We start from the raw sequence: 27,875 nt of genomic DNA on the forward strand, positions 1-27,875 counted from the left end.
TTTGAGGGCTCTCCATTATAAATGTCCTGAATATGGTATATAGACAGCCCCTCCTCCTACTCTCCCTCCCCCAGGTCTCCCACGTACAGGAGAGCTGTAACCTTTCGTGTCTAGTGATATATTGGGTAGCCCTGTGGCCGAGCTGGGGACTTGCTGAGTTTGGAGCCCCTGAGGCTGCTGGGAGGGGTGGGGAGGACCTCCCTACTAGAGACACAGGGACAGACCTGCCAAGGGAAGCTGGGGTAAATGTGGGGCTGGGCGCTGCTCTACAGGTGTGAGGAACCCTAGGTATGCCTACATGTGGGTATATTCGTGTGCTGTATGTCTTTGTTTTTCTTGTCCCTTTCTCTGGACCTCTGTGACTCTGTTATTCTGTCTCTCAGTTCGTTTGTGTCCATGTCTCTCTACCTGTTGACTCTCCTCTTCTCCTCTCTCAGGGCCTGGGTCTCTCTCTCTCTCTCTCTTCTCTCTATGTCTCTTCCTCTCTAAGTCTGCCCATCGCCCTCTGTCTCTCTGTTAGTTGTTAGTCTCCCTCTGTCCATCTGTTTGTCTCTCTCTGTTTCCTTCCCTTTTTCTCTCTCTGTCAGTCTCCCTCCAGCCCCCTTCATCTCATCTCCCTGTCTCTCTCCATCAGTGTCTTCGTGCCTCCCCCTTTCCCTCTCTCCTGCTTCCCCTCCTCCCTCCCTCCGTCCCTCCCTCCCTCTCTCTCCTCCCTTTTCCCATTCTTCCTCTCTTCCTCCCCCATTTTCCCCTCCCCCTCTGTCCCTCTCTCTTTTCCTCCGTCTCACTCACTCACTCTCTCACTGTCTCTCTCTGTCTCGCTGTCTTGCTCTGTGACTTTAGAGGTCTGTAAGAGGCACCTCCTGGAATGGAGGGACAGCTAATTCCAGACTTAAGTGAAGCCAGATCTTGGTGCCTTCCAGACCCTGACTCAAAGATTGACAGAGTAGGCATGAAATAAACTTTAGGTCTTTGTCATTTTTTTGGCTATTCAATTCGGTTATTGCATCAGCCACCCTTAGGGGCTTTTTTTTTCTTCAGCTATTTGTGAGTGCTTTGTGTTTTATAATGTTTTCTCCCCAACAATCCCTAGGCTTTAAGCATCTGGTGATGAGTTGCAAGTTTTTGCTGCTTTTAAAAATAACTTACAAGGGATTGTTTCTATTATTCATCAGTTTGTGTTTTTTCATCTGTTGTTACTGATTTGGAGATCGAAATACTCATTTTGCCATCTTTTGCCAGAATGCCTTCTCTAAACAGCTGATTTTTTTAAATGACTCTTTTTTGGGTTGTTTTCCTTAAAAATAAGGGAGCAAATCACCAGCAGAGACTTGCAGTTAAGAGATTAAATGAAAGAGTAAAATTGTCTGTTAGAAAGTTTATATTTTAAGCAGTAAAATAAGGCTTATAAGGAGTCTAGGAAGTATGCTATGGTTTGATTCTAACTCAGCAGCTGGCCGGCCTTCCGCTTCGTGCCCTGTCCATGGCTCCGCCTCACCTTGCGACACCAGGCCAGACCCCGTCACATCTGAGTAATATTTAAGCAATATGTTCATGGCTGCAGGATTTGGTCCTCACTACAAGATAGCCTTCCTGCCCAAGGTTTTCTCCAGCCATACATGCTACCAGAGGTGGGTAAGAGGAGAACTGTTGATGGCAGGGGCTGATCTGTCTTCACAAGGAGAGCAGTGGGCACTGTGGACAGACCTGCCCCCACACCTGTCACCAGCAGCCTGGACTCCAGGAGGGCACCCTTGCCTCCTCAAGCCAGTGGTTCTTTCAAGCGTCCTCCCTCAATCTGGATCCTTTGTGTCTCAGGTTGAAGCCTGAAGCCTAAAGCCTGCAGCATCCCTTTAGAGGACTCTCCCTCCCTGGAGAGAAGGGTTGGTTTCCAGAAACAGCTGTTGGCCGGACAGGTGGAGGAGGAAAAAAGAAAAGGCTGGGGGAGGGGCACTTCGAGGATGGTGTCTGCTTCTGACTCCTGAGCCCTGCCTTGTGCCCTGGCCCTGAGGTGACAGCCAGGCTGCCGTGGGTGTTGTCCAACGGGGTCTCCTGCAGGCTGCCTAGGGGCACATTCGTTTCCTGCACATGTGTTAGGCATCGCTGCGTGTCAACGGGTGTGTGGCAAATGCAGCCCATTGCCGCAGGCCCTGAGTGGCTCGTGCTTTCCACATCACACATAGCAAAGCGATTTCCTCACATTCCCCACTCTTGTCTGCTCCGGGAAGTGGTTTGCAGAGTGCTTCTAAATATAAAAAGTATGAGACCGACTCTTTTTCTTATCCCTTTGAAACCAGCTGAAAGTCCAGCCTCTTTAGTGATTTTTTGGGTTTATAGGGAGAAGAAAGGGAAGCAGGGGTATGTGTGTGTGTCACCAGGCCCTGAGGGCACCCAGCAGACAGTGGGACTAGGTGCAGTGATAGAGGCCAGGGTGCTGGAGGCACACAGGGAGGAGGAGGGTAGAGGTTTGAAGACCGATCTTCAAACTATGGACAGCTATATTCAGCCACTTACTTGTTCAGAAAAAAAAATCTTCACTTCATCCCTCCCTGAACCCAACTGTATGTTTACCTATTGGGAGAACGGTAGGAAGGACGTAGGAGATGACTACAGGGAAGGATCTTCAAAACACAGTGCTAAATGGAAAAAAAGTAAGAAGCAGAGTGAGAGATAATGCAAGACCACTTACGTAAGTTAAAAATACCCGCCCTTGAAACAGCAATCACATTTTCCCGGAGCACATGGAGAGAAAAGGATTTACATTAAACACGATAGAATGGGTGGGGGAGGGTGTGGATCAAAAGGAATAAGTGAAAGAAGAGAAGCAGCCAGCGTGGCATCGTGGAAAAGAACGCAGGCAGACAGACGTAGGGGCAGGACAGATCTGGGGGTAATTTAGACTCTGCCATTTACTGGGATAGGTTTGACTTCAGTTTCCTCCTCGGTACAACGAGGCTGACTCGTGTTAAGGATTCCCCCCCCCTTTTTTTTTTTTTTTTTTGAGCTCATTTATTTTGAGAGAGAGTGTGTACAAGTGGGGAAGGAGCAGAGAGAGAGAAAGAGAGAGGGAGAGACAGAATCCCAGTGCAGAGCCCAATGCAGGTCTCGAACTCCTGAACCTCGAGATCATGACCTGAGCTGAAGTCAGATGCTTAACTGACTGAGCCACTGAGGCACCCCAAGGGCTCTTTAGATTAGAAATGAGCCTGTGCATGGGGCCAGCAAGAAGCACACAAAGGAGCTAAGGCAGTGATGTCTAATGGAGCTTTTTGTGGGGACAGAATGGTTTTATATCTGCACTGTTCAATACAGTGACCTCTAGCTACACGCAGCACCTGAGCACTGGAAATGTGCCTGTTGCTGCAAAGGAAATTAATTTTCAATTTTGTTTCATTATAATTAAGTGACATTTAAATAGCCCCATGTGGCCAGTGGCTACCATATTGGACAGAGCAGGTCTAAGGGATATTTCAACTTCTTTTTAGGGGCAAGGAAGGATTTTCTTCGTTGAATGGAGTTGAGACCACTCTACCCAAAGGGCAGGGAATTGTGTCCTCCCTTCCACAGGGAATTTGGGGTGAACTGCTGTGGTCACTCTGGTTAGGTCTAAGATTTGTGCTCACTGCTTCATCAGCCTCCCAGGGCTGAGGCAGAGATGGGTAAAAAGAGCTCAAAAAACACTCACAGGGGCGCCCGGGTGGCTCAGTTGGTTAAGCCTCTGACTTCAGGTCAGGTCATGATCTCACAGTTCTTGGGTTCAAGCCCCGCGCTGGGCTCTGTGCTGACAGCTCAGAGCCTGGAACCTGCTTTGGATTCTGTGTCCCCCTCTCTGCCCCTCCCCTGCTCGTGCTCTGTCTCCCTCTGTCTCTCAAAGCTAAATAAATGTTTAAAACAAAAACAAAAAAGAAAACCGACTCACAGAGTTTTCTGAGCCTGCCTTGAAAATTAATATAAACTAAGGCTAGGTCTCACCAGTTGCAAGGCTGTAGTCCCCGGACTGTCACTTAGTTCACTCCCTGCCTCCACAAGAAAGATCACAGGATGCTCACCAGGCTTACCTGGGGCCATTCTTGCTGTGGTCCCCGAGTGCCCTCACCACCACACCCGGGAGTCTAATGAATGGTTGTGGAGCCTGCCGCCAGAGGCTGGGCTCTCTGTCCCCTCTGGAGCCCTGAGTGCACTGGCTGAGCATCCCTGAAGTCTTCCTGGGACTGAGCCCTGGCTCATTTCCCAGTGCCCTGGTCCAGCAGCTCTGTCCCCTTGCCTGCAATGTATATTATTTCTGCAGGCCTCTGACTGGTGTCTTCAGGAGACACCTGGCTGCTGTCTCTCCTCTTTCCTTGGGGCTGAGAATGCATCTGTCCCCAGGCACAGGGGGTGGAGAGAGCTCCTGATGCTCTCTGGTAGTTCTCCTTCTCCCTTTCCCTCTGCCATCCTGGCTCTCCCTCCCAGACCCCCCCATTTAGCAGGCCTTTGGACTCCCCAGGGATCACCTTATCTCCAAGGACATTTTAATCTGGGGTCCATGGTTCCCTAGAGCTTCTGGGGTTTTTTACTTCCCTGAAACATACGCAGACTTTTGTGTGTCTGTACCTAATATGTATTTCATTTGAATATCATTGACTATCCCAGGAATCCAAAAGAATCACTAAAATTGGTTTCAAGGCTGCCATTTTCCAGGAGAGGAAACTGAGACTTGGGGAAGAAAATTAAGTTGGCCACGATTGGATAAAGGTAGATGTAGGACAAGATTTCAGGTTAGACAGACTCTTCAGTGACTTCATTCCCCTCTAAATGCTTGTGCGGTATTTACGGTGCCCAGGCACTGTGAGGGGGCACAGCCATATCCCGTTGGGCACGAATGTCTGCCCTCCCCTCAAGTGTACAGTCTAGCTTGGGGGTACAGCTCTCAGTCACAGCACTGATGGCAATATCAGGGGTGTCCCAGGCAGTGAGCTATCAGTGAGAGTGTGTGGCCAAGGCAGAGGCGGCATCTCTTGGGGAGCCCAGCCTTAGGAATGGGAGCTGCTTGTCAGAAGTGGCGCTGGGCCCCCGTTCTCAAGCCCCAGCTGCCTCCGACCTTCCATACACAGCATCTCTCATAATCCTCCTGGGCCCTGCCCTGCCCTTATCTCCCTGGGCTTTGGGAGCTTGTGCTGGGGGCGGGGGGTGGGGGGTGGGGAGGGGACTCTGAGGAGTGAACCCTTTGTTTCTGTAGCTGCCTTTGAGGCTCTCCGCAGCGAATCCAGTGTGATGTCTTGGGGGCTGTCCAGGGCATCCTCTTGTATTTTTAATTTTACAGATAATAAATCTGCCTGGGAGGGAATACTGATTGGCTCGGGCTACTCTGCTTGTTAGTGGTTGTATGGAGACCAGAACCCAGGTCTCCCCACCCAATGTTCCTTCAGCCTGAGCACATCACCTCATGTGGCTGGGTGTTTAATTTGTTGCTGCTTCCTTGAAGACATCACAGCCATTTAAGGGTTACCAAGGGTGAGAGAGGTGTCCCAGATATGGCCCTCCCAGCCCCAGCAGAAAACAGGCTAGTTCCAGGGACCAACAGTGTGGCCGCTGGCTGGGGAGCATTTTAAGCCTCATTTGTTGGTGTATTTGTCCCTCTGGCTCAGATGCCACATGATGCTAGACACAAGGACCTGCTTCTGCCATCAGAGGTTGATCTTCCCCCTCCAGGGCCTCCCAGAAGCTGGCAGGACAGGTCTGAGTTGTATTTTTCATCTAAGGTAGGCAAGTTGGCCTGTTAGGTTGTTTCTGCCCTAATCCCTGGTGATTGTTCTGTTCCTCTAATCCGGATGTGGGAGCCTCTCCAGACATTTACAGTTAAATCCCAGGATGGGAAAACTCAGCTGGGTCCCTGGCTCTCCTCCCTCCTACACTGTTCAGAACAGGGACTGTGATGGCTTGCAGAGGGCTGCAAGGCTCCTGTCCATGAACCTAGGGTCTTTTGTAGACCCTGGAAAGACAGAAGGGGGTAGAAACTCTGTGCTCTGCCCCTGGGTCTCGGAATGCACTATGATCGATATTCAGTGACCCTCTAAATCCTTATTTTCCATCACAGAGTCTGGGTTGCTGGTGCTGCAACCACATACAGTATCTTGGTGGTACACTGGTGGTAGAGAAGGACATTCCAGATACCCAGATTCACAAATACCACTGTAGCATTCATGTTTCTGCTGGCCTGGGTGAGTGGGATTGGGGATAGGGTAACTGAGCTCGCTGTTCATCCAAGTGACTTACTCCTACAGCAGTTGACATTTGTTCTTCAAAAAAAAATTACAAATGTGTATGCGCTGTGGACTTCTGGAGTGGTTCCAGAGCAGGGGAGAGTATGCTAGTTAAATGCCAGAAGGTCAAGTGTCTCCGGTACAGTGCATTGACCCCTTGGGGAGGAGGTGTGGTGCAGGGACTCTTGCTTGGTGCCCTTAGAGTTTCTGGATGGAAGGGATTTGTGAGGAGGGCTGTCCTTGTAGATGAGGGGACCTGGAGCTGCTCTGGTTCCTGGAGCATTTGTGGCTCTTGGATTGAGGGTTTCCTCTGCTGGCCTGTGTCCTGATGCTGTTTTCCAGAGAGGGCACAGAGTGTTGTCAGCCTCTGCCTCACGGGTTTATGTGCCCTGACAGGAGCCACTTCAGCCTGGGCACTGGGAGCTACCTGGGAGTCCGGATGTCCCCCAGCAGGGACCTAGGCTCTGAAGCCAGAGACTCGGTCTTAGGTGTGGAGGAGTGGGCCACTTCTGTATGGCTGATTGGATTTGGGGGTGATCACTCATATGGTCACACACTGCTGTGCAAAATGCCCATGCCAGGGCCAACCAGGGTCTTGGTGTCACAGCCCGGTCCTGAGGCATCTGCCTGAAAGATGGAATTTTCTTTAGTAAGAGAGGACAGAGGTAGAATCAGCTGGTCAGGTTTGGCAGGTTCTGAGGCCTGTACAGGTCCTGGGGTGTATTTCCTAGGTCAGGAGGACCAGCCCCTGTGAGGTGGATAGTTGAGTGGCCCAGATGGATGCTTGGACCAAAGTAGCTGAAATTACTTCAGAGCAGAAAAACTTCCTGCTGCTCTCTGCTCTCCAGAAAATCATGTTTACACATATGTGTGTGCACCCATGCACACTTGGACACACATGGATTTACTGGGCCCGGAGCCCAGAGAGCAGCAAGGAGGGCAGGCAGCAGACCAGACGCTTGCTGGGGGGTGGGGAGCAGAGTTGGTCTGCTGCCCACACAGCCTTTCTCTGGGGGCTGAGGCCAAGGCGCAGGCAGAGCGAGTGTCTGCATAGAGATGGCTGTTGGGGAGCCAAGGAAATGGCTTGGAAAATGTCCTTATTGGGTATTTGCAGCTCCAGCTTTGTTGGGGTCGGCACCTGGTGTGGGGCAGATGGTTCTGCCTGCTTGTTGTTGTTGGGGGGTGGTGGCTTTTGAGCCCTCTGTGCCCAGCGGGGCAGCCTCATACCCTCGTGTGCTTTGTGCTGTGCTACGGTCTTTGTATAATGTGAACCCACTTAACTTCATGCAGCCTGAGTGGTAGGGGCGGGGTCTCCATTTCACAGCTCGGGGAAGCGGGCAGAGAGGCCAGGCTGAGGTGGCATGGCTGGGAGGGCAGGAGCGGGGCTGTTGGGCAGCGCTGAAGTGGGTAGCCTCAGGGGCTACGCTGGCCGTGTGTTCTGTGAGGGCCTGACTAGGAGGCGTGATGCGTGGTGTGGCTGGACGGTGAAAGAGGGGGTGGCTTGGGGAAGCCCAGGGCCAGTATGAGAAGGCCATTCTCGGACCACAGCCCTGGGGGCATCCTCAAGTCAGAGGTGGTACAGGGACAGGAATGTGCTGGTGACTGTGCCACCTTGGGGGCAGGTACCATCCCAGTCCCCAAAAGCCTTCCACTCTCTGTCACTGCTGTCCTCCCTTTCATGTTGTCGGTGCCAGCCGAAGCTTCTGAAGAGTTCCTCACTTCCCAGCCTCTCCTTTCTCCTGGAGTCTGACATTTCTGCCAGGGACTCCTCAATCTGCCCCGGAGCCTCCTGCCCATTCCCCGACAGCCCTCCCCTCCGCCCGCGCCCCGCTCCCCAGCAACACAACAGACCAAGCTCTCATGCAAACTGTGCAGAATGGGCACACCTCCGACTGCCTTCTCAGCAAATGCGGGTGCCACGGCGCTGGGCCAGCCTCCCGATGGCGGCTCAGAGCAGGGGCTGGGGGCTTGGAGTGGCTTGGTGGCTGTTCTCCCTGCCTTTTATAACATCTAAAGTCTGCCCCAGCCAAGCACTAACCAGGACCTGCTGTGAGCTGACGTCAGGACAGAGGGCCCCGAGGGGCCAGCTTTGATGTTTCCCAGGCCCTGTCGTGGGGGCGTGGGGGCGCAGGAGGCTCTGAGTGGCAGTCTGGGAATGCAACATCTCTCACCACAGCTACAGAGCAGCCCTAGCCCCAGGAGGGGATGCCAGAGGCTGAGCTGGGGTCCCTCTGAGTCATGCCATCTTTTCTTCCAGCTCAGGTTTCTGTGGCCAGTGCTCTGTGGTTCCTGCAAGCCTGCAGCCCCTTTCCCTCCATCCCACCCCCACCTGGTTATTCCCCTCAAACTTGTCTGTTGTGGAGGTTCCTCCCCCATCCAGGGGCTGGGAGTGGTCCTGGGCCTCTCGAGGGGGAGCTTTCTAATGTTCTTAAAATGGGAGTCCTTGGGCAGGAAGGGTGATAATGGAAATAGTAACAGTAGCTACCATTCACGGAGTAGCTCTGTCCGAGGCTTTTCACACGAATTATAGCATTTGTGACTCATGACAACCTCATGAGAGAGGCCGAGGGAGCTGAGGCATAGACCATCTGCGGTCAAACACTAAGCATGATGGGCAGGATTTGAGCCAGACCTGTCTGATTCCACACCCTTAACTAATACTCCTCTGCATGGGTGAGGCTCCTCGATCCCCACGTCTGGAGAAGCTGAGCGGGGAAGTGAGGACTCGCCTGCACTTGGATGACAGGTGGTCTCTCTTTGGCCTTTAACAAGCATCCTGGAGTTCTGGGTCAAGAGTCCCAAGAATTTGGTGAGTTGCATTTGCAGAGGTCCACTAGGGCATCAGTCTGAGTCTGCCCATCTGTATCATGAGAGGTGGTCCGGAAATGTTCCAGATGCCTCCATGTTCACCAGCTCTTGCCCCCCACTTCCTTTAAGGTGACCTCAGTCAGCCAGTTAGCCGAGTGCCTTTGTGTGTCTGGCATGGTGTGCAAGAGGGGTGTCTACCTCTCTACCTGGCCTCAGGAATGGAGGCCCACTGTGGGATCAGCTGTTTCCAGGGTTTGTTTTGAGTTCGTGGGTGGGGCTGGGAAGAATTTGGGGCTAGAAGCTGGCTTTCTTGGATCGTGGTCAAATTAGCTGTTTGATTTTGAGCAAACAGCTTAATTTTTCTGGGCCTCAGTTTACCTATCTGTTCTACAAAGGCATTGTACGAACCAAGTTGCCGGTGGTGGTGGGGGGAGGAGGGGTAGATGGTGCACAGGGCCACGTTCCTGTGTGGTGATTAGAAGTGAATGGGGTGTTTGGGGTGTCAGGGTAGCTGGGGGTACTTAGCAGTGCCCAGAGGACAGATTAGTTAACTTGCACAGTGGGTGGGACAACCCAGCATTGAGGGCAGTTATCACACCTAGAGAGCCAGCAGTGCCCGACTGAGCAGTAATGGGGTGCTCTGAGCACCTTCTAGCTCCCTGACTGTCCTGTGGGCTGGCACCTCTGGGAACATTGGAAGGTGGACCTCCTCATCTGGACCTCACTCTGAGAGATCCTGGACTTGTCTTAATGCTGACTTTAGGAGGACACTGGTTCTCATGCCCTAAAGAGCCAAACTCCACCTTCAGGGACTTGAAACAGCAGTCTTTGGGCCACAGTCTCCATCGCTTTGGGAGGGGATGGCAGGACCCCCTCAGCCTCTTCTTGCCCTTACCAGGCTCAGTTTGATCAGAGGCAGAGGCTGCTTCTTCATATAGCCGCCCCAGGTGGCCTATTTCTTCTTCCCGGAGGGGCTGCACGTCCTCTTCCGTGTCGTCACCCACCCCTGGCAGGCAGGCTGGTGTTCCAGACCCAGTAGCTCAGGGCCTCTGCAGGGCACCCACGTGGGCCAGGAACAAAGCCCAGTGTGTTACTCCTGCTGTAGCCCTGCCACCTGCCCAGCCCTGCCCTCCGCCTCCTCGACCCATCTGCTCCTCAGCACAGGTTTCTCACTTTCCTTTGTTCCCACTGGCTATGGCTCCCCCTTAGTTTCTGGGGCCCCCCTTCCCTGTGGGTGCTCCTTCGGCCCCAGCCAGAGCTGAAATGTTGTGGTGCAGGAGGGGGTTCAGATGAAAACCTGGAACCACTTGGCTTACCTCTCAACTTGGCGTAGAGAAGTCAGCCCTGCCACACAGATTCTTAGAGATAGAGGGTAGGACGTGGGGGTGGCCCTGGCATGTCTTTGGCAATAGCTGCAGATCTAGGGGATATTGGCTTCTCTTGTGATGGGGCGAATTTTCCCAAGGAAGTCCATGGTGGGGGTGCAGGGGCATCTGGGTGGCTTAGTTAAGCGACCAACTCTTGATTTCAGCTTAGGTCAGTATCTTATGGTTTATGGGTTCGAGCCCTGAGTCGGGCTCAGCGCTGACAGTGCAGAGACTGCTTGGGATTTTCTCTCTCACACTGGTACTTTGTCCCTCTCCTACTCACATGCACACTCACTCTCTCAAAATAAATAAACTTAAAAAAAACAGTATAAAAAAAATCCAAAGAAGCCCCGGGGGGCGGGGGGGTGGGGCTAAGGGCTACAGAGCACCTGTGGGTGGGATTCAAAGCCACCTCTGATGCGGAACACTCAGTGGGACTGTGAGTGGGAGTAATCCATCCAAGATGCTCTTTGGGTCATGACTTAACTCTGCTCAACATCCTGGATTCTGAAGATTGATGGGGAGGGTTGCCTGCTAATGTCCCTTGCTCCTCTGCCCAGCATCAGGACCTGCAGGTCTGAACCTTCCTTTAGGGAGCCTCCCTGGTGTCCCCAGCCCTTGGAACTCCCTCTTCTTTCTGTGCTCTAGAGGCACTGACTACTCACACTGTTCATTGGGCATGAGCCTTGCCTTGTTGTGTATGATTGCGCTGTGCCCCCTACTGACTGGTGTGTCATGTCTTTGTATCCTGCAGAGCACACGGCACAATTGAAGAGTTTTTCAATGGACACTTGGCACTTCCAGTCTCATGATCCTTCTCTCCTGCACTTACTGGCCACCTCCTGTGTGCATAGCCCCTTTCATCCTGTGCACAGAGTGATGGGTGATCTGTGTTAGGACAGTGACTGTAGCTCCTCCTGACTATACCTCTCTCATGTCCCCATCCGCAGATGCCCAGGCAGCCATCGTCTTCATCAAGGAGCCTTCCTCCCAGGATGCACTGCAGGGGCGCCGGGCACTGCTCCGCTGTGAAGTCGAGACCCCAGGCCCAGTACACGTGTACTGGCTGCTGGATGGGGCCCCTGTCCAAGACACTGAGAGGCGTTTTGCCCAAGGCAGCAGCTTGAGCTTTGCAGCTGTGGACCGGCTGCAGGACTCTGGAGCCTTCCAGTGTGTGGCTCGGGATAATGCCACTGGAGAGGAGGCCCGCAGTGCCAATGCCTCCTTCAACATCAAATGTGAGAGCCAGGGCGCTGTGCTCATTCCCTATAGACCTTCAACTACTGAGCCCTGCAGGACCCCTCCTTACCCTCAGCTTCTCCCGTTTCCAGTTAAATGGGGGCAGGCAGAGAGCAGTTGTGGTCAGTTCTTTGAGTGGATAAGAAAAGTTTTATTTTTTCCAGAAGATTTTTTTTCCTTCAAGTCTAGAACCCTTTATGTGTTGGATGCTTTTGCAAATGGCAAGGGCAGTGAGGCCCAGTGTGGCCAGGCATCAGAGTTGTCTGCCACAGACTGGATGGGCCCTCTGTTTCTGGCCCCTCACCCCACCCCGTCTGTAGCTGCAGCCTCGTCTTTGCAGGGCTTCCTTGCACTGTCTCTCATCTCCAGAGCCTGCAGGTTGTGTCCTTTTCTGCTTGTCTTCCTTCCCCTCTGCCTTCCCACACTTGCTCTGCTCTGCCCCTCACTCTGCAACCATGGCCTCTGCTACAGGGATTGAGACTGGTCCCGTGGTCCTGAAACATCCAGCCTCAGAAGCTGAGATCCAGCCACAGACCCAGGTCACACTGCGTTGTCACATTGATGGGCATCCTCGGTAAGGAGATGACTTTGAGGGTGGGGATGGAGAGGGTTATTCTAGACAAGTAGGGATATCTTCCCAAATCCTGGACTCTATTCATTCTATAACCACCCCTGCCCATATGTTGCCCCACACAAGCCCCTAGTGACCTGAGGAGAGGCGGCATTGTCCTGCGGAATGATCCTGGATTCTGGGAGCTGAGGGCTGTAGAATCTCAACCTGATTATGCCCCTGAATTGTTGTGTGCCCTTGTGCAAGTCACTTCTCCTCCCAGGCCTCAGTTTCCCCATTTGCAAACTGAGGGGTCTAGCCTCTAGTCCTGTATTTTGTCCACTGGTCACCTGAGTACCCTCTGCCTCCCTGCTGCTGATCCCCTTGGCCTGTAGGCCTACCTACCAGTGGTTCCGAGATGGGAGCCCCCTCTCTGATGGTCAGAGCAATCACACGGTCAGCAGCAAGGAGCGAAACCTGACCCTCCGGCCGGCCAGCCCTGAGCATAGTGGCGTCTACTCCTGCTGTGCCCAAAATGCCTTTGGCCAGACCTGTAGCAGCCAGAACTTCACCTTGAGCATTGCTGGTGAGCCTGGGGTGGGGACGGAGAGGGCGCAGCAGGGATGCGAGGGGCTTCCCCACTCTGTCTGCTCATGCACCTGTGCTTCTCCCACCCCAGACGAGAGCTTTGCCAGGGTAGTGCTGGTGCCTCGGGACATGGTAGTGGCGAGGAATGAAGAGGCCATGTTCCACTGTCAGTTCTCAGCCCAGCCACCCCCTAGCCTGCAGTGGGTCTTTGAAGATGAGACTCCTATCACTAACCGCAGTCGGTAAGGCAATTGGGAAGGGGCCTTCAGGTAAGGTGTTACAGGTTGTGTACTGTCCCAGTGCATTCTCTAAAAGAAAGTCATTAGTATTGCAGACATCCTAGATCTATATGTGTGTTACTTCGAATTTCCAGCAGATGGCAGTAGAATATTTTGCTATTACAAAATGAGTCCAACAAAGGGAAGAGTCTCCGGGAAGGGCATCTTCTTCCCGTTTGCACCACGGCGCTGTATGAGCTAGTGGTGGCTCCGTTCTCTTCTCTCCCCTCCTGCCTATATGGGTCTTCTGGGATGGGGAGTAGAGACCCAGGGTTGGAGGGACACAGGGGACCTAGGTAACCATAGTCTGGATGGGAAGGTCCTGAATGGTAAGGATACCTTACCCACCCACCCCCCCCCATACACACACATGCACTTTTTGGAGGAAGCAGTCACTTCCAGAATATGCTGGAAGGTCCAGCTCCTTTATGTGGACTTTTGTCCTTACCCAGGCACTATGAGAGCGGAGAGCACCTTTGCAGTGCCGAGTATGGCTGTGGTCCTAGGTGAGGGGCTTGGATCCCACCTAGCTTCAGCCCTGAGGAAATCATCAGTAGTTTTGATCTGGTGTGGCCCAGGGGCTTCTGACTACTGGGGCTGGGTGCCCTAGTGGTAGGCTTGTCTTAACCCTGCGGGGAGGTGGGCCTCTGTCTCTCCAGGTGCATGCTGTTGATGACTCACTGTCTCTCACTGACACTGTTGCTCACCTTGCCACCCGGAGAGCTGAGTCTCCTGTAGGTGGAGCACACCCACACACACACGTGAGTGAGTGCACGCATACACATGTACACACACGTACCCACCCACACACACACACACACACACACACACGCAGAGCGGTGTAACGTGTTGGCTTCCTTATCCCTGTCCTCTTCCTGGCTGATTCCTTCCTACATCTCTGACCATTGCAGCATGGGGTTCCATCTCATTCCCTTCCAGAAGGATGCCCGTGGGGCCACTTCTTCCAAATAGCATTCTCTCCTCTTTGTAGTCCCCCACACCTCCGCAGAGCCACGGTGTTTGCCAACGGGTCCCTGCTGCTGACCCAGGTCCGGCCCCGCAACGCAGGGGTCTACCGCTGCATTGGCCAGGGGCAGAGGGGCCCTCCTGTCGTCCTTGAGGCCACGCTTCACCTGGCAGGTAGGTCCCCGGGTCTAGGGTGCTGAGGTGGGGGCCGCCTTCAGCCTCGTTGGCACGTAGAGATTTAGGCTCCTGATTCCACCCAGAGTGCAGAGAGAGAAAGAGGATGCTGGGGGCAGGAAGAGGAGACGCAGTGTTTTAGGGGAGGGTTTGAGCTGGAAAGGGCCAGAAGCTTGCCCTGGGACCACATGAGGTACCCTGAGACCCACAGTAATCGGGTTGTTTGCCTCCTGCTCCCATCCCTGCAGAGATTGAAGACATGCCACCATTTGAGCCACGGGTGTTCACAGCTGGCAGCGAGGAGCGTGTGGCCTGCTTGCCCCCCCAGGGTCTGCCAGAGCCCAGTGTGTGGTGGGAGCATGCAGGAGTCCGGCTACCCACCCATGGCAGGGTCTTCCAGGAGGGCCATGAGCTGGTGTTTGCCAGTACCACGGAGAGTGATGCTGGTGTCTACACCTGCCACGCAGCCAACCTGGCCGGGCAGCGGCGACAGGATGTCAACATCACTGTGGCCAGTGAGCATTTTGCCCTGAGGGGTGAGGCGAGGTGGAGGGGAGCCCAGGTCCCCTGAGGCCTTGCTCTCTGGGTGCGATGTACAGAGGCTTCCCTGGTGCTCACCTGCGGCCCTCTCAACTCTGGACCTTGCTTGCTTGGGATTCCGTTGGCTGCTGGGAGGTGACAGTGGAGAGCCAGGCACAGAAGTCGGGGTGACAGCCCACACAAAAAAACAACCCTTGGGCTGGAAAGGAGGAGCAAAGGATTGGGAGTCTAGAGACCCAGGTCCCACTCTTTCCCCGGTGCACAGAGCAGCAATGGGTAGCAAGCCACCTGCTTTGCCAGGGCTCAGGCTCCTCATCCATAAAATGGGATTGATAACCCACTACTTACCCTACAAGGTGGTCAGAAAGATCAGATGTACTTGCAGTCAGCTGATAGGTTCGCTGGTGGCTGGCTGGTCCCCGGTGGCTTCATTCGCATGTTTCGAAGTTGATGGAGGATATATCTACCAGAGTGCCTTGGTTGTGTCCCCTGTGGCAGCTCTAGCAGGCCAACTCCAGCCTCTTCACATGGTGGCTGGGGTTCGAGAGGCAAGTAGTGGAACCTGGAAGACTTCTCAAGGCATCAGCTTAGCAGTTGCTCAGTGTTTCTTCCACCGTGTTCTGTGTTGGGCCAGGCAAGTCACCGGCCACATAGACTCTAGGCAGTAAAGAAATAGACTGTCTCTCTCTCTCTCTTTTTTTTAAGTTTACTTATTTATTTTGAGAGAGACAGTGCAATCAAGGGGGGCAGAGAGAGAGAGTCTCTGTCAGTGCAGAGCCCATGCGGGGCTTGAACCCACAAAACCGTGAGATCATGACCTGAGCTGAAATAAAAAGTTGGATGCTCAACCAGCTGAGCTACCCAGGCGCCCCTAGACTGGCTCTTGGTGGGGAAAGTGGCAGCAACACATTACAAAGAAGCAAGGGATGGAAGAACTGTTTACAGTCATCTTTGCAAACAGTCTGCCACAAGTCAGACAGGAAGTCCTTATAGGGTTTTGAGTCGGAGCGTGACATTCTCAAAAAATCACTCTAGCCGTTCTGAGAATACCAGAATGTTAGGGGCAGGAGTCAAAACAGGGAGCCCAGTTAGTGGATGAGTGTAATCATCCAGGGGCAGTGTTGAAGGGCCTGGAACAGAAGTGGTAGCAGTGGAGGTGAGAGAGATGGTCAAATTCAGGAGTTTCTGGAGCCAAAGTCGATAGGGTTTGTGTAGAATGGATGTGATGGGAGGCTGTGGAGAGGGAAGTCAAGGCTAGGTTTTGGCTTCTACTGTTGGCTGCATAGTGGCAATGTTGACCAAGATAGGGGAAACTGGGATGAGCAGGTTCTGGGGGAAATGATTTGTTCACTTTTGTACATAGAAAACCCAAGAGGCTTGTTGGATATGCAGTCAGAGATGGCAGTAGGCAGTTGGATTTGCAAGTCTGAAGCTTGTATGGGGGGAGGTCAGGAGTCAAGGTACAGGTTTGGGAATCATCTGCTCATATGGCATTGAAGGCCACAGATTGGCTGAGATCATTCAGGGGACAAGTATGGCTAAAACAGACCAGGGGGGCACCTGGGTAGCTCAGAGAGTTAAGGGTCCCACTTTGGCTCAGGTCATGATCTCGCGGTTTGTGGGTTCAAGCCCCGCATCCGGCTCTGTGCTGACAGCTCAGAGCCTGGAGCCTGCTTCGGATTCTGTGTCTCCCTCTCTCTCTTCCCCTCCCCTGCTTGGTCTCTGTCTCTGTCTCTCTCTGAAAAATAAACAAACATTAAAAAAATTTTAGAACACACCAGGGATCCGAGGACCAGGCCTTGGAGTGTTCCAGTGTAATAAAAAGAGCAAGGGTGTTGGAGTCCTGTAGACCAGGGATTTGAATCCTATCTCTATCAGGTATTAGCACATCACTGTTACTTCTTTAAACCTCTGTCTTTTCAGCTGTAAAATGGGTATAGGAATACATACTGAGGGGGTTTATTGTGACTGTTAACTAAGACGATGTTCAAAAGGTGCTGCCCATAGACCTTCCCTAAGGAGTAGTTGATGCAGTTTTCACCAGAGCAGGTGGGCTTCTGAGCTCAGGGTTGAGTGTGCTATTAGAGTTTTCAAGGATTGGATCCTTTGGTTGTGCAAACATGTTAACTGGTCTTCTGTTTTTTCCTTGTACCTCTAGCTGTGCCCACATGGCTGAAGAAGCCCCAAGACAGCCAGCTGGAGGAGGGCAAGCCAGGGTATTTGCATTGCCTGACCCAGGCCACACCAAAACCCACAGTCGTCTGGTATAGAAACCAGATGCTCATCTCAGAGGTGAGAACGCGGTTTGCTGCTGGTGGGAGAGGGCACTGTGGTCACCTGGCTAGCACTCCTTTCCCTGAAACTGCCCTTGGGGAGACGCTTGTGGGGCCGTGGGCAGAGTCATAGTCACATAATGCGTGCCGCAGGACTCGCGGTTCGAAGTCTCCAAGAACGGGACCCTGCGTATCAACAGCGTGGAGGTGTATGATGGAACGTGGTACCGCTGTGTGAGCAGCACCCCAGCGGGCAGCGTCGAGGCCCAAGCCCGTGTGCAAGTGCTGGGTGAGTGCACGTGAGTGAAGAGAGCTCCCGGCCCAGTGGGCAGGAGAGCAAAGGGGAAGGAAGGAGCAGCAGGGGCTCGGATCTTCAGGCCTGCCCTGGCCTCTCCAGCTGCCTCAGTTCCAACTCTTTCCACTCACCCACCCTCCCTCTACTGACACAGAAAAACTCAAGTTCACACCGCCACCCCGGCCGCAGCAGTGCATGGAGTTTGACAAGGAGGCCACGGTGCCCTGCTCAGCCACAGGCCGAGAAAAGCCCACTATTAAATGGATACGGGCAGGTGGGTACCAGGTGGGCATGGGGTGGGGGCAGGTAGGACAGCCTACTGTCAGATGTGTGCATGTCTGAGGACCAGCCGAGAATCCAGTACCGTGCCAGGCATTGTGGGAAAAACCAGAAAAGTGGGACCAATTTTAGGCCAGTTAGGAAGAAAGGAGCCAGACACACCGAGGTCGGGTTATGGCCTTAGACAAGTCCTCCTTCTCACTTTCAAAAGTGAGACTTTGTGTTACTTTGGGACACAAGTGTTACTTTGGGACATAAAAGTAACAAGACAAGGGTCCCTTTAGAAAATTTCGGAGTGGGGGGTGCCTGGGTGGTTCAGTCATTTAAGCATCTGACTCTTGATTTTAGCTCAGGTCATGATCTCAAAGTTGTAGGATCAAGCCCCATGTTGGGCTCTGTGCCTAACGTGGAGCCCACTTAAGATTTTCTCTCTTCCTCTCCTTCTGCCCCTCCCCCACATGCATTCTCTCTAAAAAACAAAAAACAAAAAAAAAAAAAAGAAAAGAAAAGAAAAGAAAAAAATTTGGGAGGAAAAATGCAGGATCCCATCATCCATAATCTTTGGGTGTGTTCCCCTTTCTTTTTCTATGTGTATCTTTCTGTTTGTACATAGCAATTTTATTAAACATATAATTTTCACTTATTAAACTTACATGAGTAAGTTTTGCTCACTATAGAAAAAGAAGACCCACTTAATTATGTAATTTTATACCCTTTTTTACTTAATGTTATCAAGCATTTCCACATACTTATATACATAAACATTGGTTTTGATGATTGTAATAATATTCTGATGATTGGAATCACTGTAATTTACTTAAATATTCCCTAAACACTGGAGATTTGGGTTGTTAACCATCCTCCCTCTTCCCCTCTCTCCTTCTCTGTCTGCTTTCGCTCTCTCTCTTTTTATTGCTGCAATAAACATCTTTAAGCCAAAGTTTTTTCTGGATTTGGGCTTATTTCCTTTGGGAGAGATTCCCAGAAATGGAATAATTACGTATAAAAGGGTATGCACATTTTTGCAGCCCTTACCATGGATTGCTAAACTGTCAAAGGGCTGGACCAGCTTTTACATCTCCATGAGTAGTGTGAATGAGAGAGTAAGACTGTAGCTTTCGAGGAGGAAGTGGGCTCTCCCTGCTCAGGTGGTCTGGTGGAAGCTTTCTGTGGGAAGTGGGGCTCTAAGTGGATCTGAAGCCTGGATGGTGGCAAAGAGCAGGAAAGGGTTCTAGGAGTGAGAAGTGGCAGGCAGTGAGGATGAGAACAGGGCAGAGTTGGGGCCCAATCAGAAGTCAATTTTGCAAAAGTGAAATGTTGTATAGGGCAGTGGAAGGAGGTAGGACTGAAAAATTGGGGAAGGAGTAAGTAACAGGGGCTTCCCAATGCCTGGTTCAGGAGTTTGGGCTTTGTGGGTAGTCAGGAGCAATGGCATGATTTTGAGTGGAGGTGAGTGACAGAGCGCATTGCCAGTCACCCACGTGACTCTGGCCAAGCCTGTGATTTTCCCTTTGTTGCAGATGGAAGCAGCCTCCCGGAGTGGGTGACAGACAATGCAGGCACCTTGCACTTCTCCAGGGTGACCCGTGATGACGCCGGCAACTACACTTGCATCGCCTCCAATGGGCTGCAGGGCCAGATCCGTGCCCATGTCCAGCTTACTGTGGCAGGTGCGACCGTGGCAGGGCCCTGGGGCTGGGACTGGCAGGCCCCATGGAGCAGCCCACACCCCACCAGCCCCATTGCTCACTGCTCCCTACACCTTTCTGGGCTCTTCCCATCTAGTTTTCATCACCTTCAAGGTGGAACCAGAGCGCACGACTGTGTACCAGGGCCACACAGCCCTGCTACGGTGTGAGGCCCAAGGAGACCCCAAGCCACTCATCCAGTGGAAGGGCAAAGACCGCATCCTGGATCCCACCAAGCTGGGACCTAGGTAGGGCCGTCTCCCTCCCCTACCTACTGCACCTCTCCTGCGGCCGGTCTGCCCAGGAGCTGGCGAGGTGTGCAGTGCTGTGGCTTCTCTCCTGGCAGAATGCACATCTTCCAGAATGGCTCCCTGGTGATCCATGACGTGGCCCCTGAGGACTCAGGCCGCTACACCTGCATCGCAGGCAACAGCTGCAACATCAAACACACGGAGGCTCCCCTCTATGTTGTGGGTATGTGCTGGGGAGGGATGTCCTGCACAGGAAGTTGTGGGGCCAGACTTCTTTCTCTTTATTTTCATTGTCATCCCCTGTATATGGAAGACACTTAAACCATTTTTGTGTTGGGGGCTGGGATTCAGTGGTGTCCCCTCCACCATGCCATGGCATAGTGTCAGCTTCCTTGCTTAGAGCTGGGCTGTTGTTGATTTCACATGCCGCAGCTGGTGTTTGCGTGTTTGTGTATGTGTGTGTGTGCGTGCACATGCACGCAACTTGGGGAGAGGCATGGGGGTGGTACTCTTGTCCTAAAATGCTTCTTCCCAGGTCTCCTGCAGCAGCCGCACGTATATCTGGGAGGGCAGGGAGGGGAACAGGCCAGGGGACAGCAGGAAAGGGTTCCTTTGCTCTGGAGGCCCAGAGAGGATGATGTGTCAGGTAAAAGGTTCTGCCTAGAGTCAGGAACTCTTGGGGTTCAGATCTGGCCTCTCCTGCTAACCAGCTCTATGCCCTTAGAGGTGTTACTTCCTCTCTAGGGGCTTGTTTCTGTATCTGTAAGATGAGAGTGGTTTCAACAAGAAGTTCTTAAACTTTTGTGGTTTAGCAACAGAACTGTTTTTCTAGACAAAATATTCTGTGGAACTTACATGGGAAATAGTGAAGTGATAAGGCCCGTTTGTAGAAACATTAGGTGTGAGGCAGGAGTCAGGGGATCTTGCATCGTCTCCCCGACAGCCCTCTCTCCCTCAGTTTCCCTAACGATTCCTGGCTTCTCTTTCACTGGAATAGAAGATCCTTTCCACAAACACATTTCTTTAAGAATTTGCTCTGTGTCAGGCAGTGTCTCAAACTAGAAATTCCCAAATGCTGCTCTTCAGGGCCTGGCTCAAGATGTCAAGTCACGTAGGAAGCTTATTAGCAATAGTGCAGGTTTGTGTTGACATCTTGACAGATGTGGTTTTTTTAATGTGTGTTCCTAGCCTCATGTTCAGATGCACACCAGCTTGGGAATCACTGGCCTCATGTCCTTCAGAACTCTTTATGACCTTGGTAGGGCCCAAGGACCCAGCCCTGGTTAAAGCCAGTGACAGTGGTGACCCCTCCTGGTTTTCTGGTTTGGCCAGACCATCGAGGTCGTCAGGTTGTCTCTGCGTAGGGTGGGGAAGGGCTAGTCGAGAAGTAGGGCCGGGTTTGCTTCACAGGCCCCTGCCCAGACCCTTCTTTGTGTCTCTCAGACAAGCCGGTGCTGGAGGAGTCAGAGGGCCTGGGCAGCCCTCCCCCGTACAAGATGATCCAGACCATTGGGCTGTCCGTGGGCGCTGCTGTGGCCTACATCATTGCCGTGCTGGGTCTCATGTTCTACTGCAAGAAGCGTTGTAAGGCCAAGCGCCTTCAGAAGCAGCCCGAGGGCGAGGAGCCCGAGATGGAGTGCCTCAATGGTGAGGGGCGGTGGTGTGGAGGTGGTGCCAGTGTGCAGGTGCTGAGCGCCCTCCTGCGGCCACAGAGAGAGCTGCAGCGCTGGGCAGCCTGGGTCCTAGCCAAGCTGCCCCACCCCTAGCTGGAAGCCTGGAGTTGGCCCATTCCCAGGGCCGCGGTGTCTGAGCAACCTGGCTCAAGACTTCCTCACTGGAGCTTCCGGGCCAGCTTCTGTGTTTCCCTGCCTTCTCCGTGCACTACTAAACCGCAGATGCAATTAGTATACGCATTCACGTTTCTGTTGCACATCCTGTCTCCCAGTCTGTCTGTTTCCCTTCTCCTGGGTTTCCCCCATCAGTTTAGGTGTTCAGGAGCAGGGCCTGGGGCTCCCTCACTCTGATTTCCCCTTTGTGCCTGTTTAGGGCTTTGCACGGAGGAGGCCCTACGAAAGCAAAAACGCTTCTGTCAACATAGTGTCCAGGGACCAGTGGTTCAAATGAGACTTGTACCCTTTGTTCTGTTTCCGAGGTTGTGATCAGCTGCCTCAACACGTGGTTATGATTTAAGGGATGCCTGCTCGCCCCTTCCCCATCAGTTAGTTCATCAGTTGGACTGGCCTTTTTGTGTGGGACACCATGATTGGACCCACTCTGACGGAAGTGGAGGTTTGGGGGAGAGGAGTGAGGTCCCCATGGTGGCCAGAGTGGTCTCATCCTGATACCCCCTCCCCCTGCCCCCCCTCCCCCCCGCCCCACCATGCTCCTTCTCCTCAGGTGGGCCTTTGCAGAATGGGCAGCCCTCAGCGGAGATCCAAGAGGAAGTGGCCTTGACTAGCTTGGGCTCTGGCCCTGCGGCCACCAACAAACGCCATAGCACCAGTGATAAGATGCACTTCCCGAGGACGAGCCTACAGCCCATCACCACACTGGGTGCGTTGCCTTGGTCACAACTATCCCTGCTTCTCTCTTGAGGTTAGGTTAGGGCTGGCGGCTCTAAAGTCCCTAAAACTTAGGACATTGGAGCAGGGGGCGAGAGGCACAGGGGAGATAAGTGCAGTGTGTCCCCAGTGCCTGTACATGCCTCACCTCCACAGTTGTCATTCCTGTACATTAATTACTTGACGTTTCCTTTAGATTAACTGATTTAAAACAAAACTTAACAGGAATTAGTTTTGTTCTAGGAGAAAATGTGAGAAATTACAGATCTGTGGGAGTTAAATTTTTTCTGAGTGTACATTAAAACATGTACCTGTTGACCTGTTTATCAAGAGCCACCTAAAATTCTCAGATGAGCCTTCCTTTGGAAAATGCTGGTTATGAATTCCACCCTTCATTTTACACATTTTACACAGTCTCATTGGAGACTGTGAAGCCCAGCATGAGGTAGGGAGGGGTTTGCTCAGGGTCACGCGGCACAAGTAGGGCCAGCGCCCCATCCAGCCGGGTGGGGCACAGCAAAGGCTTCCCTCTGTGCGAGGCAAGGCACCTCCCCGAGTCAGAGGCTCCTCTGCTTGAGCGAAAGCAGCTGATGGATTCGGACCTGCACCCACAGGGAAAAGTGAGTTTGGAGAGGTGTTCCTGGCCAAGGCCCAGGGCTTGGAGGAGGGGGTGGCAGAGACCCTGGTGCTTGTGAAGAGCCTGCAGAGCCGGGATGAGCAGCAGCAGCTGGACTTCCGGAGGGAGTTCGAGATGTTTGGGAAGCTGAACCACGCCAACGTGGTGCGGCTCCTGGGGCTGTGCCGGGAGGCCGAACCCCACTACATGGTGCTGGAGTACGTGGACCTGGTACGCTGGGCTGCGGGGGGAGGGGACCTGGGAGTCTAGGGCTCTGGCTGGGGGTGGGGCACCACGGGAGCCTCCTCTCACCTGGTCTCCATCTGCCTGCCCTTGCCTCCTTGAGACACTCAGCCTCCGGTCCCTGCCAGCTCTCTGACACCTGCCTGTCCATCTTTCCTGTCCTCCAGCCCCATGCCTGGGGGTCTGGTCCCCGGTTCTTCCCAGCTTCTCCCTCTGTGCACCACATGGATGCATTCCAGGCCTTCTTCCTTGACTTGGGTTTTCTTTGGTTTGTCTTTTTTCCTTCTCTCCAGGGCTTATGACCCTTTAGGAATAAACTTAGCAGGACTGGTTTTCCTTCCTGGCATCCCGTACCATCTGGGGCACCGGTGTGAGCCCAGTTGCCAGCTTTCTCTTCCCACCTTAGTTGCCATGTCCCATTATGCCTCTTACTGTGCATCCCTCCCCCCCCGACCGATCTAAGCCTTATTCCCTTGGTCCTCAAGCTGCTGCTTGTCACACCCTCTGCCCAGCTCACAGGAAGGGGAGGAGCAATTCTCTTTCCATTGGCAGCTGCTTATGAGTACTTTATGGATGTTTCTGCTGCTGCTGTTCCTTCCCTCCTCCCTATGTTTATCAGACAATAACCCCCTGCGGGACAGGGGTTCCCTCTCAGGTCTGTGAGGCTCCCTGAGGGCAGGGGCTTTGTCACCCACCTGTTTGCAGCTCCCCTGAGGGTAGGAATGGCAGTCCCCCAGTCTTTCTGACTGAGAGAGCTTCTAAGAGCCATTTTCTGTATATTTTTAAATTCCCACTAGACTTCCTGCAAGGGAGTGGGGGTGGAGGTTCAGGTCAGGGCTTCTCACCTGCACAGGTAGGCACTCTGTGAGCACCTGCTTGGTTTGATGCTTTGGAGATAATAGTTGGCCTCTGACCTGACAGCGATGCTTGGCTTTTCCCTCAGGGAGACCTCAAACAATTCCTGAGGATTTCCCAGAGCAAGGATGAAAAACTGAAGTCACAGCCCCTCAGCACTAAGCAGAAGGTGAGGACAGGACGGGAGAGGTCCCCAAGGGTGGGCCAGCATCATGGGCAGTCATCATAACAGAGGTGCCACTGACGGAATGCTCCCTGTGGACCAGGCGGGACTTTACATGTGTTATCTCTGTGATCACAACTGTCCTCTGAAACAGATGTCATTTTGTAGATAAAGAACCTGGGGCTTGGAGAGGTTAAGTGACTTGTCCCAGATCACATGGCCACCAAATGCCTGTGTGTTGCTGTGGTGCCTTCATCTCGAAGGGCTGCTCTTGGCCCTTGCTGCTGGAGCAGTATGTCTGTCTGCCCCCTGCAGTGAACACTGAGCTGGAGGAGCCGCAAAGGGGACAGGCAGGGCAGGGTGTGGCCCCGAGAGTGTTTCATCAGCCTCTGAGTGTGGAAGTCTCTTCTGTGAAAGGGCTGCCCGTGTTTCACTCCCTGTGGTTTCACACTCTCGCTCTCACTTGGGTTGTGGGCTCCCAGCCTTTCCTTCCGGTTCTCTTCCTGCCTTCCAGGCACAGATCCCTGGCTGGGGCCCCATGGTGGAGCAGACCTGGCTTGAAACAGTGAAGCAGGGAAAGCTTGCCTACTGCCCCCTGCCCTCCTCAGACGATACCTCGATACCTTCTGTGGCCCAGCTCTTCCTGCCCACAGCCTCCTTCCTTCCCCTCTGAAATGGATCCGCCTCCTTCCCTGGGACTGGGCATTCTGCTACTAAGCTGATGGCAGAGTCACCTCATAAACCAGTCACAGTGCAGGGCAGGTAGGCAGTGACTGCTAGGGCCCTCCCTCCCAGGTGACCATTCCTTGCCTTGTAGGTTGACCCAGGTCACAGATTCAGGGGCAAGAAAGAAAGGTATGGCTGGTTGATCTGTAAGGGGAATGGGACCCTGGCCACCCCTGGGGAAGTGGCTCTGCACCCTTCAGGCTGGCTTCCTCATAATTTACCGAGGCCCACATAGGACAAGTGACCTGGCCCCAGGTCACCCAGAGCTGACCTCCTGATACCAGGCCCCTGTCTCCACCTCTCAAGCTGCAGGAACTGTCTGCAGTGGCTGTAGATGGAAAGCCACAGGACAGGATGTGCTATTCTGCCTAAGTAGGATGTCAGGGCCCGAGAGTTCACAAATCAGGACATGCAAGGAGCCAATGAGTCTTTACTGAGCCAGTCATGGCCCTAAGGGCCCTTGGGGCTGCAAAATTGAAACTGCCAGGCGTCCTTGGGGCATTTAGGATCTAGTAAGGGAGCTTGGGAAAATGAATATGGCATGTGCCTTGTAGACTTCAGGTACTACACGGGAAGTGAATGACAGACATAAATTAAGAGACATCGAAGACATGCATCCTTTAGGTGAACAGACGGTGTGGTTAACAAAGAAGGTTTCCTGGTAGAAAAGTAATTTGAGTTCAGTTCTCAAGGAGAGGAAGTAGTTGAATGGCAGGAAGGGAATGGCTTCAGGAAAGAGGGGAGTCAGGTAGGTTTGTTTGGGATAGGGATGTAGGCAAGCGGACAGGAAGTCAATTACCTCTGTCACATGACCTGAGGGACTCTCTTTGGTTGAAAGTCCTCACAGCCTGTGCTAAAGATCTGTCCCCCACTTTTCCTCCCTAGCATCTTAAATGTGATGGAGAGCTTTAATAAGTTGGGTTCCACACTCTTCAAGGACAATATTCTGCATCGTATGGGAGATGGGTTTTGCGTAAAATAAAAATTGTAGGTTTCTTGACCATACCTCAGACGGAGAGAATAGGAATATCTGAGGATGGGGTCTGAGGACCTGCGTTTTTCAAACAGGCTCTCCAGCAAATTCTTAAGCTCATTAAAGTTCAAGGAGTCCTGGTATATAGGATGCTGGCTTTGAAATGTTTGTCAGGATTCCCTATAAGAAATGCATTTTAGGGGCGCCTGGGCGGTTCAGTCAGTTGTGCTTCTGACTCTTGATTGTGGCTCAGGTCATGATCCCAGGGTCATGGAATCGAGCCCTGGGTTGGGCATTGGGCTCCGTGCTGAGTGTGGAACCTGCTTAAGATTCTCTCCCTCTTCCCTCTCTCCTGCTCGTGCACACGTGCATGTGCTCGGTCTCTAGCTCTCTCTCTTTCTCTCAAAAGAAAGAAATGCATTTTACATCATGCCCCAAATAGCATGCACACACATAGGGGCGCCTGGGTGGCTCAGCTGGTTAAGTGTCTGACTCTTGGTTTCAACTCAGATCATGATCTCATGGTTCATGGGTTCGAGCCCTGCATCGGGCTCTGCACTGGCAGCTGGTATGGAGCCTGCTTGGGATTCTCTCTCTCTTTGCCCATCTCCCTTTCCCCACCTCAAAATAGATAAATTTTTTTAAAAAAGAACACACACACACAACTCAAGTTAAACTTTCCAAACATTGTATTTGATGCACTTGATATTTTCTATCCTATTTTTTTTAACCCACTAAATTGATTTTGAGACCCATGTGGGGCTTGATCAGTAGTTTGAAAAATACTGCTTTTTGGGGATTCCAGGAAAATGAAAATTCTTAGGAAAGGTATACTAAAACTTGTAGACACTTTCTTGTGCTAATAATAATCTATTGAACTGCTGCATCACTTTATATTCCTAGGGTTCTAGGGGAATGGAAGGAGGAAGAGTTAAGTTTTTAAAGAGAGGTGGATGGTAGGCAGGGTGCTCCCACGGCCAGGTAGAATTGGAACGGGAGTGTCTAGTTGGTGTGGGGGGGGGGGCTGGGGAGAACCCCAGGAGAATTTCAGGATATCAGTGAAGCACTGACAGAAATCAGACACGGGCCCTGGGTGTTGGCATAATTATAGGTAATGCTTGTTCGAGTAGCTGATGAGATGATGGAGATTTTGAAGTCAGGGAACTGTAACCTGTGACTTCTCTTTGGGTCCCTGCAGACTAATGACAGGATGAGGAACAGGGTCGGCTTAGCACACCTCGAGGACAACAGTATAGGCAATCAGATGCTGTAGCATGAGAATGGCACAATGCTGTCACGAAGCGTTAGCCAAAACCTGCGCAAGCCCTGAGACTGTCCTGTTGGAAAGGAAGGAGTGGGTCTGGTCTTTACCAAAGAGCAGGCCTTTATAACAGTATTTGGAAATCAATCCTGTGGCCATCTGATGGCATCTTGCCCAGCAGTAAGGAAACACTTAATTGGCTTGGGCCTAACAGAATTCCCTTTTACTGTCCTCACTTAGCCAGCATTTCCAGAAGCACTGCCGCTCTGGAAAGATAGCAAGTTAGTCACCATGCCAAGTCCACTGTCTTGTGTTTCCCTTGACTAGTAGCAGATTGTTTAGCTATTGAGCCAGATCAGAGAGAGCAGGCTGGGGGGAATGCTTAGTCTGATGAAGTCACATTACAGAAGGCTTTGTCCCTGGGCGCCTGGGTGGCTCAGTCAGTTAAGTGTCTGACTTCGGCTCAGGTCATGATCTCACAGTTCTTTTTTTAATTTATTTTTTTTTTAATGTTTATTTATTTTTGAGAGAGAGAGAGAGACAGTGCAAGTCAGGGAGGGGCAGAGAGAGAGGGAGACACAGAATCTGAAGCAGACTCCAGGCTCCAAGCTGACTCTCAGCACAGAGCCTGACGCAGGGCTCGAACCCACGAACTGTGAGATCATGACCTGAGCCAAAGTCAGACGTTCAACCGACTGAGCCACCCAGGTGCCTCTTTGATCTCACAGTTCTGCACTGACAGTGCGAAGCCTGCTTGAGATTCTCTCTCCCTCTCTCTGCCCCTCCCCCACTGTGCTTGCTCTCTCTCTAAGTAAGAAAGTAGAAACAAAAGCCTTTGTCTCGTACAGATAACCTGGCAAGGCTGGACAATGCCCTGCAGTTTTGAAGCCTGAGATAGAGTCTGGTTGTTAATGACACGACCACTTCTCATCTCGCCCT

General features: G+C 52.5%; 1 protein-coding gene across 1 annotated transcript in view; it reads left to right on the plus strand.

Annotated features, from left to right (window-relative positions):
* The window catches only part of PTK7 (protein tyrosine kinase 7 (inactive)), a 63,413-nt gene that overhangs the window by 26,048 nt on the left and 9,490 nt on the right, over positions 1-27,875 (plus strand). Inside the window, exons 2-17 of the mRNA XM_047860851.1 lie at positions 11,368-11,655; positions 12,128-12,230; positions 12,602-12,792; positions 12,886-13,036; positions 14,064-14,212; positions 14,461-14,727; positions 16,911-17,044; positions 17,179-17,314; positions 17,475-17,594; positions 19,120-19,269; positions 19,385-19,535; positions 19,634-19,761; positions 20,982-21,185; positions 21,936-22,091; positions 22,714-22,946; positions 23,902-23,982. Of these exons, the coding sequence (XP_047716807.1) occupies positions 11,368-11,655; positions 12,128-12,230; positions 12,602-12,792; positions 12,886-13,036; positions 14,064-14,212; positions 14,461-14,727; positions 16,911-17,044; positions 17,179-17,314; positions 17,475-17,594; positions 19,120-19,269; positions 19,385-19,535; positions 19,634-19,761; positions 20,982-21,185; positions 21,936-22,091; positions 22,714-22,946; positions 23,902-23,982 (2,642 nt within the window). The remainder of the gene's footprint in view (positions 1-11,367; positions 11,656-12,127; positions 12,231-12,601; positions 12,793-12,885; positions 13,037-14,063; positions 14,213-14,460; positions 14,728-16,910; positions 17,045-17,178; positions 17,315-17,474; positions 17,595-19,119; positions 19,270-19,384; positions 19,536-19,633; positions 19,762-20,981; positions 21,186-21,935; positions 22,092-22,713; positions 22,947-23,901; positions 23,983-27,875) is intronic.

The sequence above is a fragment of the Prionailurus viverrinus genome, chromosome B2 (genome assembly GCF_022837055.1).
Source record: "Prionailurus viverrinus isolate Anna chromosome B2, UM_Priviv_1.0, whole genome shotgun sequence".
In the NCBI taxonomy this organism is placed as follows: domain Eukaryota; kingdom Metazoa; phylum Chordata; class Mammalia; order Carnivora; family Felidae; genus Prionailurus; species Prionailurus viverrinus.